At 42.5% G+C, this 13902-nt stretch overlaps 2 protein-coding genes across 3 annotated transcripts in view; both read right to left on the bottom strand.

Moving 5' to 3' along the window:
- Positions 1-261: 261 nt before the first annotated feature.
- rab35b (RAB35, member RAS oncogene family b) lies at positions 262-11912 on the bottom strand. 2 transcript variants are annotated; one of them, XM_053420587.1, is made up of 6 exons: positions 11583-11910; positions 9186-9236; positions 8969-9092; positions 4331-4455; positions 4093-4217; positions 262-2654 (listed from the first exon to the last, which is right to left on the bottom strand). In XM_053420587.1, the coding sequence occupies exons 1-6, from the start codon at positions 11632-11634 to the stop codon at positions 2526-2528; spliced, it is 606 nt and encodes a 201-aa protein (XP_053276562.1). In that variant the 5' UTR covers positions 11635-11910; the 3' UTR covers positions 262-2525. The 2 variants fall into 2 exon arrangements, with proteins under 2 accessions (XP_053276562.1, XP_053276563.1); XM_053420588.1 differs by lacking the exon at positions 4093-4217 and having other exon boundaries at positions 11583-11912.
- Positions 11913-12475: 563 nt separating this feature from the next.
- gcn1 (GCN1 activator of EIF2AK4) overlaps positions 12476-13902 on the bottom strand; it is a 33097-nt gene continuing 31670 nt past the window's right edge. Inside the window, exons 56-57 of the mRNA XM_053420517.1 lie at positions 13239-13460; positions 12476-13142 (exon numbers count right to left, since the gene is read on the bottom strand). Coding sequence (XP_053276492.1) covers positions 13017-13142; positions 13239-13460 — 348 coding nt within the window. The 3' untranslated portion in view covers positions 12476-13016. The remainder of the gene's footprint in view (positions 13143-13238; positions 13461-13902) is intronic.

Below are 13902 nucleotides of genomic sequence, written 5' to 3'. Positions count from 1 at the left end.
TCAGTGAGCCTGATAATGAAAAATCCACGAGTCCATGCCATCTTAAATTATATTTGAAATGTATTATTTCAGTTGCATTTGCTTGACTGATTATTAATAACTGGATAGTGAGTGATTACCATGAACAACCCTGTCATTACTTTGTCTAGTTGCATCTTTACTTCCTCTCCGAATTCAACATGATGATTTCCTGTTTGAAACAGAAAAAAGAAAGTTGTCTTTTTGCAGATTATTAGAGGATTCCCAAAGACCAATGCACACTTCCTCCCATAAAACTTTATTCACAGAAAAGATCAAAATAAAAAGACAGGTTCAAAATAAGAGTTAAGACCAAGCATCAAATCACAGACAAATGAGATCAGTCATTATGCATCAAATATTTATTCTTTTAAAACGTTTATTACTGATTAAATTCATGTCGGGAAAAATGAATAGTACATCTCTTTTTCTCCAGTGTACAGCAAACCACAGCTGACAGGTGTGTTTCAACATAGAACACGGGGCATGTTCACACATGCACAATTTGGTGTGCTAATTATGTGTGTATGTTCTATATTGAATATAAACACACAAATATATTTATATATACACATACTCGTAATGAATAGAAATCATAAAGTGTGAGATTTGACACCATCTCTGGGCCACGGAGGTCACAGTTACCTCTCGCCGTTTATCAGGCTCCCACACCGCCTGCCAGAGTCTGCCGAGACAATGACAACTAAACATATCCAACAGATTCTTAGCCAGTGTGTGCAGGTCTTTTCATTTGTTACTCTCCCAATTCAAAATAGAAAAATATGTCAGTTTGTTTGATGCCTCTGTGACAAACCCTGGTGGTGCATGTGGAGAGGGAGAGAAGCTCAGGGCCCAACACACTGAGATCCAGTGCTGCAGTTCATCCCCAATTGTTCTTATAACAACCGTCCCACTGTCTGTCACACTCTCAACATGGATGCAGAAAACCTTGTCTGCTGGAACAGGTAGCAGGGGGTTGTTACAGAAGAGCAGAACACATAACATGACATCAGACTTTTCACATCAGTTAACTGTTAAGAAAATTCTGCAAGCTGAGGAAACAAAGTAAATCCTTCACAGTCTAAATGTATTTCAGGCTTTAAATACCTCTTAAAACAAAGTGTTACATGCTCAAAAATCAAGGCCCAACAAGTTTGCTGTGGATCAAAGGTCACCGGCGTGACTCCAAGAGGCCGGTTTCCAGAGTAAGTGCCTCCTCGTGCCCCGTCAGTGACCAGATACAGGCGAGAGTCCATCGCTGTGAGAGGTGCTGATATGTGGGTGTCGGGGGAAGAAGGCTGGTGGCTGCAGACATATATAGCTAGAGAGGTGGAGGGTGGGAGGGGGCTTGGCCCTGAGCGCTTCCTGAGGACTCAACACGGCCCAATCAGACCGTGATACACCCTGCCTCTCGGGTGACCAGGGGCCACTATGGCAACAGTCCAATGAGAGGCGCCACTGAGCTCCCGATATATATATATTTTTTTTACTATATTGGCAGTATCATTCTTTAAAAAAAAAAAAAAAAAAAAAGATGAAGGAAAGGGTTTAAAAGCAAACATCGAAAGCGAAGTAAGACTGTAGTGACCGCTGCTGTCCGAGCTGAACATCTGAGAGCTCAGCCAGCCGATCATCTGCTCACCTGCACTTTAACAAAAAGACAAACCGGAATAAAATTAAAATCAATTATCCTTGGCTCAGCACTACTAGAGGTTAGAGGGGAGAGGGCGGGAAGCTTGGCAAAACAGAGACAAAGACAAATAAAAACACGAGAAGTCCCCAGGTCTGTCCATCAGATTAGTTGCTAAAGGTTGTCTACCAATCATCATCATCCATGTTATTTTCTTTTCCCCATCAGGTCAAATGAAACAAAATCTAGCAGTTCGTGATCAGCCAGCGTGAGCCGAGGTAACACAGGTGTCTGAATTGCAGAAACTGTGGAGAGGTGGTGCGAGCTCCCCTTTAACTCAGACGCTTGATCCAAAGACCATCTCCTGACCAATCAGACAGCCCCCTGCCCTGTCCCTCCCCCAAAAAATAAAACTAGAAAGAAACAAATAAATCCAAACGAGGTGAGCCCTCCTTCTCCTCTGGCACAGAGTCTGAGCCGACTCCAAATGTCCCATGTGCAGTGGAATGAGAAGGAGAGATGAGATACTGATGGAGGAATATGCAGATTATGTGGATATAAATCTGGGAGTTATGGCAGTCAGTTGTCAGCTTGCAGATCCTTTAAGAAAGGAGGACCTCAGGTCAATAGTGCCCATCTGCTGAATTCCAAATAAAACTTGATCTGACATCTGATAAAATCTGTACATTATTTTAAAGTCTTCGTGATTAGTCTGTCCAAAGGGGACATGTTTTCCATTTATTTTTTTAATTCTTTCACTGTATATTTATTAAATCTTAATCTGCTCTTTAATTTAGATGCTCTGAGTCCCATTGTGTGTGCATGTGTGTGTGAAGAAGATGCCGCCGCCGGCCTTTTGAGGATGGCTTCGAGTTTGCTAGCAGCACTTTTTCTTTCGTTTACTGTTCCGGGTGAGTTTGACCACGTCGTTCTGTTGCTGTTGCTGCTGCTTGGCCATCACCTCCTTTTTGGCTCTTAGCACTAGCTCTGTGATGCAGTTGAACATCTGCAGGAGAAACACAAACGTGAGTGCAGCAGTCAGTCACATCAGCCACATCACACACAGCAGTTTGCGAAAAACAGATTGAGAGTTTGAAAGTTTTCTTCACTAGACGGTAATAATATAATGTATCTGATCTACAACTCCAGAGTTTGGATTTTCCCATCAGTGTATTATTACTATGTAATACACAGTAATAAACATATGAAGACACCGAGTTGGGAGTCGGAAAATTGAGAACGTTAGAATGCAATTTTAAATGTTTTGATAGATCAGAAAATTAGGGTTAATTGATAATGAAAATTATTGTTAGTTGCAAAGTGTATTTCCCAAGAATTTCCCCAAAACAGTTTTAACCCTCTGAACCCCCAAGGTTTTTACAGCATCCTGCGACTCTATTGAAACTGCAAAACCCTGTCACCAACTCAAAAAGCATAAATAAATTAGAGTTATAATGCCATAAATTATTAAAAAGAACTTTAGAAAAATATCAGTATATCAATATAAGTGCCCTCAAGAGTTACCCATATTCAAATTATCACCTTACTGTCACATGATAGGGTTAAAGAAATGGTTTGAACAATAAACCACGGCACGTTTAGAAAACTGAGAGAAACTACTGATCAGCAGGAATCAGTGGATGCAGACACACTGCTGAACTCAAGCCTTCCTCCGAGCTGCTCTACACATCAGGCATGTCACAGGAACTAGGGATGGGCATAATTAATCGACGATCGATTAATTGATCATTAAGAATTTCCTCGATGAAAAAATTATTTCATCGAGGAATTCGCTAATTACACATTTGACCACGGGGGGCAGTGTTTGAAAAAAACGCCACAGTCCTACTCAGTTACCTGCGACTGGCTGCGAGTTACCGTGTAGTTCCATTTCCAAAGTAAACATGAAGAGGTCACGGCGAAGTGTTGCATGGGACCATTTTGAGTTAAAAAATGACTTGGTTCACTGCCAACACTTCGAAGCTATCCCAGAGGCTGGAGGAGACGAGGAGCCTGCGTTGTCTGACACGGACGAGGGGAGCGCAAACACCGGAGCCGCGGCCAGGCTAGCCAAGTTAGCACGGAGCCACAAATCCGTAGGCTGGTGCTGAAGTCGTATGTGAGTTACTGGTTATTTTTATGAAGCTTTCTCGACTCGGTACCTTGTTTGATAGTTTTGAGTTACATTTGGCAAAACCTGTCAGACCTAAGTATTATATATTTGTAGTAGTTGTTTAACATTATGTTTTTTTATATTATTATTATTTTATTTTGGAAAAAAAAAAAACGAGGGTCAGTTGGGTTTAGTAGCACCGACTTCTAGCAGGCGGCTCCGCTGCTTAAGATTACGGCAGCGCATATTTTGTTCATCTTGTAATAAAGATCTCAATCAATTCACACAAACCCTGCAGTCTGAGCCAGTGACAACACCAACAGTGATTTACCTCTTCAACGTTGATGTTCTCTTTTGCACTCGTCTCAAACAGGTTGATTCCCATCTGCTCAGCAAACTTCTGCGCGTCAGTCGTCTCGACCACCTTCGAGTTAGGGTCGTCGTTCTTGTTTCCCACTGAAAATAGAAAATATTGCAGGAAAACTCTTGAGTCAACACAAAAAGAGAGTCTATTTTTAAGCAAAGAAAGCCAAGGTGATTTTTTAAACACTAAATAAGAGCACACTCACCTAATATTCGACACACGTCGTCGCAGTTCTGGTTGATTTCATGTAACCATCGTTTGACGTTGACAAAGGACTCTGCACTTGTGACGTCGTATACCACTATGACCCCATGTGTTCCCCTGTAGTATCTGAACACAGCAGAGAGATAGACACAGTCAGCCTTTAACATTAAGTATTAAACAGCCAGAGTAAAAATACATATCCACGTACGTACTGTGTCACATAATGAGTAAATGAAAACTAGTGAGCAAAATAGCAGAGATGTGAAAACTGCAAGTTTAGTAAGTAATAGTAAAAAAAATGTAATAGATTAAAGTAACAGATTACAAAAACCAAATGCAATAAAGGATTGGTTAAGGTAGTTAGATAAAAGTTGAAATTTATTGCTAAATAGCTTAAAGAAGTAATAAATACGATAAATAGCTGGAAAATAAATAGTTGGAAATAACTCAAAGTAATGGATAAATTAATAGAGTGAACGTAACGAAGAGCAAATGGCAAAGAGTTAGCTAAAGTCAATGGATAAGAAGTTGATGACAGGTAATATAATTAACAAACTTTACAAATCATTCAGCACAACTGCATGAAACAAATACTGTGTAATAATCCATATATATACTTTTGTATCATCAGTAGTTAAATGACAGCAACTTCAAGATCTATTTCAGTGGACACATTTGGAGCATGAGTTCTGGACTAGATGGGGGGGGGCTTGAGTTGATGTGTCAGGTCTGTGGGGTTTTTAATCTGACATAAAGGTTTGCTACCACTGAGGTGACAGATGTAGACGTCCAGCAGGAGGAGACAAAACTCAGTTAGGATAACACATCATCTTAAAACTGTAATAAAGATACCCGACAACGCAAACTGATGATGCCGTTACTTAAAACGACCTGAGTCTGAAGCAAGTGCAGCAGAATAACAGAAATGTCTTATTGTCCAGACTGAGTCAATGGACTGTGCTTTCAAAGTAAGTCAATTGAAATGATAGCTTCAATAATGCATAACTGAAGTACACAATACAGAGTTTGTGTCTGCTTGACAAAGACAACAAGTCAACCAGAGAAAGACAAACAGACAGTTGAACTGTAAACCTGTGGCCAGGTCCCAGAAAGAGAGCATCACTAATGTAGCTGCAAGGAGACCAAGCAAACACAAAGAACCTTTCGTCAGGTCACTGTGTGTGTGTGTTGCAGCCTGACGTGACAGAGTAGGGATATGGTGTTGTCCCCAATGTTCAGCAGTAATGAGCAACCAGACAGCAGGGACGGAGGGTTGTGTGTGTGTGTAAAGGGCAAATGAATAGACTCATAAACACACACCACAGGCACATGGGCCCCAAGCAGTCACCATTTCTGTAGTAAAACAGCACAAACAGGGTAATAAAATGTTAATAAACCAGACTTCTCACTCAGAAATCATCCATCAACAGAGCGCCATGAGGCCCTATGGGTTTAATACTCTGACCTGAGCCCTGTTTCAGAAAGCGAGATGAGTGAAGTGGACTCTGGATTCACAGCTGGGATTAGAACGCTCCCCCACTTGCATCTCCTGGGACCTTTTGGTCAGATCTCACCTCCCCGAGTCATTTCTGTTTAGACTAAATTATGTTTTTACTCCAGCTGACTCAGACAAGCAGGTCATGTTGTCAATGTGCATGTATGTGAGTGAGTGAGATTAGAGAAAGGGGGAGTTGGGCAAGCAGGTGTTGAGGGAATCGATGTTCTGCTCACATCTGTGCAATGGGATAAGATTTTACTTATTTAAAAATGGTAGAAAAATCTATATTTGGTGGTCAGTGCGGATATTGTGAAGGTGGCCGACGTAAGAGGACGTCAGCAGAGAAGACTTTCATATGTGGCCCACGATGTATTAGCGTTCACACAGTGAAAATAATAAGACCCCCACACCACCTCCAAGTGCGAGTGACTGGATGTGGTATGATTCCTCTACGTGTCCCTGGTGTGTTCACATCTGTACTTAGAGCTGACCACAAGCAGCTCCTAAACACACAACCAGAAGCACAACTGAATAATGTGCAGAGGAGAGACAAACAATCCATTTGTGCAGACTGCTCAGATGAACCTGTCAAGTCTCCTTCACATATTGGTTCTCCTGTCAGTGTTTGAGCATATTTATGAGATGCATCAGCAAGTAAATATCCTTAATTTTTTTTTTTATTTAAAACACACTGGTCCGCATGGCAGCTAGCAGCTAGTTAGCGAGGTAGTGCTGTTAGCATAGCTGTGCTGTGTGTAGATCACATTCTAGGGGCACCCACATTGTTTCTGGCTCAACAGCACTGTAGTGAACAAGTGACAGGAGTGTAAACAGTGTTTGTGTCTCTGAAACGACATCACAGCCAGAAGAGGGGTTAAATTAGAATATCAACCTGAGTGTTAAGTTTACATCATGCTGATCAGAGCTGGAGCATACTCGCTTAATCAGCATTAGGAACTGTTTCACAGAGAGGGAGTTGTGCACTAACATTCACATGAATGCAGGATTGGCCGGTGAGTTACTAGACAGACAACCTCAGATCACAACACACCCAGAGAGGGAGTCTGAAGCCCCATTAGTCCATTATAATTTCATCCAGAAAAGATTTGGTTACTACATTAATGTTTAGAGGTCACTCTGGGCCTCCTTAGTGGATCGAGCAGGTCTCAGCCCACGATCCAGCTCTAGGGAATTCATTAAGGACCTAATGAGGCATCACGCCACTCTACTTCAGCAGCCTACCAGTCTTCTATCAGCCTAACTAGGCCACCTGCTTGGTGGAGGGATTCCTATAGAACAACCGACAGGTGAGTCGTACTCCCCAGGGGCTGAAGCATCAGCACTGCAGACTTTCCAGCTCTCTGGATGACTCTGGTGACCTGATCGTCCTCACTGCAGCAGTGTACGTCATAGAAACTCTCAAACATGGGTCTCGGCCTTGTTCAGGACAAACCTCGCAAGGTTTGAACAATGATGTTTTGATATGTCTGTCTGCTCCAGTCAAAGTCAAACAGTGTTTTGATTTGACAGTCAACAACTTTATGCTTTGATTCACTAACATTACTCTCATGGCTGTCATATAGATATACAGCGGATTCAGTGAAAAAGTCCTAAAAGTTATTATGATTACTTTCATAACGAGGAGTCATGACAGCATGAAGATATGTCAATCATAAAGCAGTAGGACAGAGATGTTCCCCTGAAAAGATATTTGTAATATTTAAAACTTCATTCATGTTCCACTGACTGCCTTCTCTTGGCCAGAGATCTAGAAACAGTCAGTGGGAAGCTAATTGCTTCTGCATCTTCCAGTGACCCATTAGAACCTTACACGAATGTGATGTAATCCAATTTCATTCATTAGCATCATGCTGTGAACTGCAGGAGTCGAGGCGAACAATGTAGTGTATGTTTTCAAATCTCGCCTAACAGCGCAAGTGTTTCCATTGAAGTGAAGCCGGCGGACGACAGTGCGTTGTGACTCAGCAAAGTGAACAGATAGTGAATTAAATATAACAACACTATGCGGTCTCAGGCCTCATGTTTTATATGTGTGGGATGAGTGTAAACCTTTGTGTAGCAACATGAAACAAAAGTAATGGGAGTTGATTAAATCTCAATTCCAGCATTAGAAACCAACCAAGTCTGAGTGCTGAACTTAAAGGTGTAGAAACCAAAACACAACATTTCCTCTACCTACTAATAACACCAACGCTTGTCTGTCTGTATCTGTAATGCACATCTCATGAACCGTCCATCTTATCGACTTTACACATGCATTACATTCACTATTAATAAAACTTAAATCAACAGGTGATCAGCATTCTGTAGCTGTCAATGGAGGCGAGGCAGTGTGCTAACACTCAGAACAAGAACTCGGCCCACAGACCACGTCCTCCTCCGCAGGCCTGCGCTCACCTTACACGTTAATAAACAGTTACACCAATCAGAAGTTATTAGGACACAAACAGTCCTTACAGTTTACTTTGTGGTTGTTTTTAAACACATTGAAAAAAGGTCCAACATGTTGGACCTTTGAAAATGAGATGCGCACAGCCAGAACATCAGGGTTAAAGTGCCCGGAACGACCAGGATTCATGATCCGACAACAGCGATTCATAACTAAATACATCTGATGGTTCTACATGTGAACAATAATAAACATTTTCATTGTCGTAATTGAAGTCAAAATAGTCAGTAACCGTAATATTGATATGAAGTCATATCGCCCAGCCCTAGTCTATCTATGTGAATCATTGATAGTAAAGAAGGACAATTTGCCTGACATCAGTGTGAAGGCTGAGCCACATGGCTACGATTCAACGCTGGACAAAAGTGTGACACATACTTCAAGCATTAGAGGGTAAATCCACCCAGCCGTTGCCGTCATGTAGCACTACAGCCTGAGACCAGGAGCCTCCTTCTCACATCTGTAATTAGGATCTGCGGGGATTTCCACCCAGTTTCACAGAGCAGCGCCAACTTATCCTAGTTGTCTAAAAACTGCTTCCTCAAATATAATACCTTATCTGAGGACCACAAAGACACATTCGTAGTTTCAGATTCAGTTGTTGAAAAGAAAACGAACAGCTTCACCTGAAAGGTCTGTGTGTTTGTAGGTTTGAGTATGAATTTACTTACGTGGATGTGATGGTGCGAAAGCGCTCCTGCCCTGCTGTATCCCAGATCTGTAGCTTCACCTTCTCCCCATTGATCTCCACTGTTCGGATCTTAAAATCCACCCCAATCGTGGTGATGTAGCTACCTGTAAAGACGCATACAAACACAAAATCAAGTTACTGAACGCACAAATTTAGAGTGAGAAGTCTTTCAAATATGCTGAGGTTGAACCACACACCTGAAAATGTGTTGTCTGCAAATCGCAGGAGGAGACTGCTCTTCCCCACGCCTGAGGAGGAAACACAAGCACAGGATGAGGTTAAGAGAACCACGGATTTCCAAAAAAACAAGGGGGCATTCTTTACAATATTTCAATTTTGACTTAAACAAAATATTGCAATAGTATAACAAATTGTTGAGTGTTTGGAAGGTTTTATGCACCACACAAGAGAAAATTCCCATATGGCTTAAGTTTAGTCTCTAATTATATCCTAGTTAACCGAGATTACCACCATGTGATGACTGTAAACCAAAACAAGATGTAAACCTGAACATTTGCTGTAATCCTTGTGTACCCACAGATTTTGTGCTTTATTAAGACAACATTTTTCAGGATGATGGATTTAAGGTTAACAAGGCAGCACCTTTATTGTTCATTTAAAGCATCTTGACTGTGCTGACATAAGCTTAAATCATTGCTATTAAAGATGTAACAACACAAACTTGAAAGGCTAATGGAATGAAAGAAGTAATAGAGTGTCCCCGGAAATTATCAAGCATGATAAATAGGTTTTAGGTAGGAGGAAAGCAGAGGATTAAGGGGAGTGTGATTTCAAAAAGGACAGATGAGAAGGAGTGCCATGTCCTCGACCGATCAGTTGTCAGGTAACAACTGGAGGTTAGGACGGGACTCTGCTGCACAGCCTGGGGTGCGACTCACCCTGCAGCCCTGTTTCTTCGCCTACCTATTGTGTTATTGTCATCTCAAGTTTGATTGGTCGCAACATAAAAAGCTCTCAGGTTCCTGTGGTCTCCAGGCTGCAGTTTTTTGTTCAAACAAACAATACAGGAAGCTTCAAAGCAGGAGGGAGAGAGAGAGATCATATTTTTGTACTTGAGAAGCTTGCGTTCATTCTATCGTTCCAAAAACTATCCCGAAAATAAAACCTCATGCCTGACAGTTAAAGAACTATTAATTTCCGTTGTCAAGCCTTGTGGCCTGGAACTTGTGCATCTTCATGGTACTCCATAGGTTTTGCAGAGGAGTGGCATCTTATGTGTTCGATTAGGTGCTTGACGAAATATCATGACATGACCGATCTAGTGTCAGACGGCTCTCTGTGAGCAGATGTGTCATGTGCATGTCCTACTGTGACAGGCCAGAGGCTAAGTGATAAAACCCAGCCTCAGTGCAGCGTGGGTAATCCAGACTGTGGAATGTGTCGATTCTCAGCAGCCCTTCTGTTTACAGGGTCGGGAACATCTTTCCTAAATGAACTTGCCGATCACAGCAGACAGTTGTGTTTCCACGCTGCAGCTGGGCGGGACACTGGCCTCTGTGTGCGAGTGGCAGTGGAGGACTCGCTGTGCAGCCTGACCCTCTACTGTGAGCAGCCAGCTGATGGGGTAGTGCCAGGATCAGGGCTGTCAATGAATGCAAAGATCATTTCCCCACAAAGGGGTCGTGCAGGAGGAGGCTCCACTTCTACTGAGGGTGGAGCAGCGTTAAAAAGGCATGTTAAGGGGGGAGATAGAAGAAGAGCAGTCCTTATCAGGAGTAGACAGATCTTAAATATGCATCTACCTGGGACACCAGGCTTTAACACGATAACACAGCTAAGGTTAACACAGAGCAGGTAGTCTCTCAGCAGGTCAGCACACGTATGCATTTACCTTCACTATACTACAGTTGTGAATGAGCATTTGATTAGTGTCACTTCACCACACTTGAACAGACTGGATGCAGAGATGAAAACCAGAGGCTGCAGTGCAGCATTCCTCCACTGTGAAGCAGCTAGCACTAGCATGCTAAATAACAAAACGTATCTTGCTAACGTAAACTCATTGAATTTACTTAACTATTGTGCACTAGAGATATAAATAAATACATTTTAGCTGATGTACGTAGATCTCAAATTCATTAAAGCACCAGCTTCTGGGTGCAGCTACCGTGAGTTCACATTAGCCCTGTAACCAAAGTGTACTGTTAGCGCACCTTCCAGCTAGCTAGCTAGGCTAGCAGGGGTTACAAACAAGAGGCCACATTAAAGAGCGTGGGACCCCCATACAGTGGTTTATTTCCCAGTGCGTCTTTGTTGTGTAGCAATAATAAATTTACGAGTCGATATGGGCACAGGAAGAGAAATTCTTCGACTCAAACGCTGGTGTTCTGGAGGCGATATCCGGCCTGATCGCTGCCATGCCCGGACACACAACCTCCGCCCTGTCACCGCCACAGAAATATGGCGGATGTGTACATTTTACATATAAATTCCATTCATAAAACTAACATACGATAAGTGGTAAATGTGTCAGACAGATACACACGGGGCTTCAAATTGCATTTCTGCTCCCCCGCCTGTACAAAAACAGGACGAGGCCCACTTCCCGTCCCGCATCCTCGGCGTCGCCTTACCGCTGTCACCGATGATGAGCAGCTTGAAGAGGTAATCGTAGTCCCGTGCCATGCCGGTAGCTAGTGGCTCACTCCAGCCGTGTGCCGCTTCGTAGCTCGGTTCTCTGCCCGACCCCCTCGGCCCGTGGAAATAAAAACTCACCAACCCCCCAGAATCCCACGATACGAGAGAAAAAGACCACTAGAAATCCTACTATCTCTTAACCCCCGAGCCGGCGGTGATTTTTTTCGGGGTTTCACGGCGTCAGCAATCCTCTCCCTCCGCTGCAAACAGCCGGAAACTCCGCTTCCTTCTCTGGTGGAGCTGCACCCAACTCTGACCCGGCGTCACTGCGCAGGCTCCGGCTACAGCCCGGCCGTGCCGTCCCATTGATGAAGCACACCCATGCTGCTGGAGGGCAGGGTCCTCCCATTGATTCCCAACTATAACACACACGTTTTTACAATAACATATACTGATAGAAATACTTTGTTTGGTCTTAGGTGACGTTTTCTTCTCTTAGGTTAAGCCGTAGTAGTCATTTTTAAATAATGTATTCTTGGACTAAATCTCATTTTGCACTATATCCATCACACATTGATAACCATCATCTCAATTATAAGGCAAGTTCACTTCATCCTCATCACATTAAGGCTACATGATAGGATATTGTTAATATGACCAAGGAATGTGACAATTTGAAAAACCTTTTTCCTACAGATGTTAATGTTTACTTCTCGTGGTGATGATGCTTTTAGAGCCAAAAACAAGATCATGTCAAAATGACACTCAAGTGCCAAACTTCCTTACACCCCCCCCTCCCCACACACACACACACACACATTTTTTATTCTGAATCCTCAGTTGCACAGACACTGTATACAATTTTGTGAAAATACAATGACACACTACATTGTGAAATCAAGATCTCTTTATTTTGTATTGCCTTTTTACAACCGTTTCACTGACGTAAGCATGGTTTTTTTGTACTCTAACAAGAGGCTGCTTTTGACCCTGAACAACTCTCACACAAAATCCAAATAAAAGCTAAAGATAGGGTTGTCACTTCATTACAGTGATGTCTTGACTGCTTGAAATCATTATTGGTAAAATAAGTAGCAAAATACAAACGTCAAAAAAAGAATTTGGCCTTGTGTCTTCCTAATTAATTAATTACAGGGGAGTATCCTGCACAGTGTAAGATAAAAGAACAAAGTTATAAATTGGGCTTAAATGCCACTGTCACAATGATGTGAGGCAGAAAAGAAAAACAATTTTTTTTTGGGGGGAAGCCAGTCAAAAAGCGACCCATCCCTGCCTTTGTCCATGAAAGGCAACATGGGCACGTGTGGTGAGTGTGTCTGGGGCTCTTAAACAGTGGAGACTTGCTTTACATGTCAGTCAAGCTTCTGTAGATTTCTCCAGATTTCATTTCATGGTTCAGTCCTGCTCCATCATGTTAGGATGGTGTCATCTATCTCTTCGTTAGAGTCTGGCATGCTGGCGATTTTCTTCAAAGACCGGCGGTGACAGTCAGACAGTAGGTCGTTACTTGCAGAGTCCAGAATGGCAGTAATACTCTGAAGTGAGGGAAGAGAAAAAGTTAGAACAACAGTCTTTTCTAATGTACATCATCTCCATTTGTAAATTATATTAGAGATGGTCTGCAGTCTGACCTGCATGGTCTCCTCCCCCTGGCGAAGTCGTAGCAGGTTGACAATGGTGTGTTCGCTCTGGGCTCTGACGCTGGTGTTCTTGTCCTTGGTGTTGTCCAGCAGACTCTTCAGCACAGGCTTGATGAGACTGGCCTCCACTGAGGGCGTAGCCGGGTCTTTGAACACCCACCACAGCACCCGCTCTGACACCAGTCTGATGTCACTGGACTGATTCTGAAGACACTGTGTGACCATAGAGACAGCAGAGGTCATATTACAAAACCTCCATAGATTACACACTGTGAAAGCAGGTACTCGTCACTGTATTTATTCATACTAACTCTTGTACCTTCATGTCTTAAATTAAATCTACTTGCTCATCAGTCTAATAAGATACAAGATGGCGCTGCAGGAGTTGTAGCTAGTTGCACCTGCTATTACACAGTTTATCAATACCACAACACACACTACTCACCATTACATGCACTATTTTCATTATCTGTATAATGTATACCATATATATATTATTCCTAGCATGCCACTTATTGTGAAATTCACCCACAATAAGCGTCTATTTCAAAATCTTTTTATACCAACTATGCAATCATTCTAGTAACAATTTTTTTTTTTTGTTGCCTTTTTTATTCTCTTATCTACCCCATGCTGACTATCTGCTGCTGTTACA

This window comes from Pleuronectes platessa, chromosome 4 (genome assembly GCF_947347685.1).
Source record: "Pleuronectes platessa chromosome 4, fPlePla1.1, whole genome shotgun sequence".
In the NCBI taxonomy this organism is placed as follows: Eukaryota; Metazoa; Chordata; class Actinopteri; order Pleuronectiformes; family Pleuronectidae; genus Pleuronectes; species Pleuronectes platessa.
The sequence above is the reverse complement of the archived record's forward strand: the minus strand, read 5'-3'. Positions and strand labels throughout refer to the sequence as shown.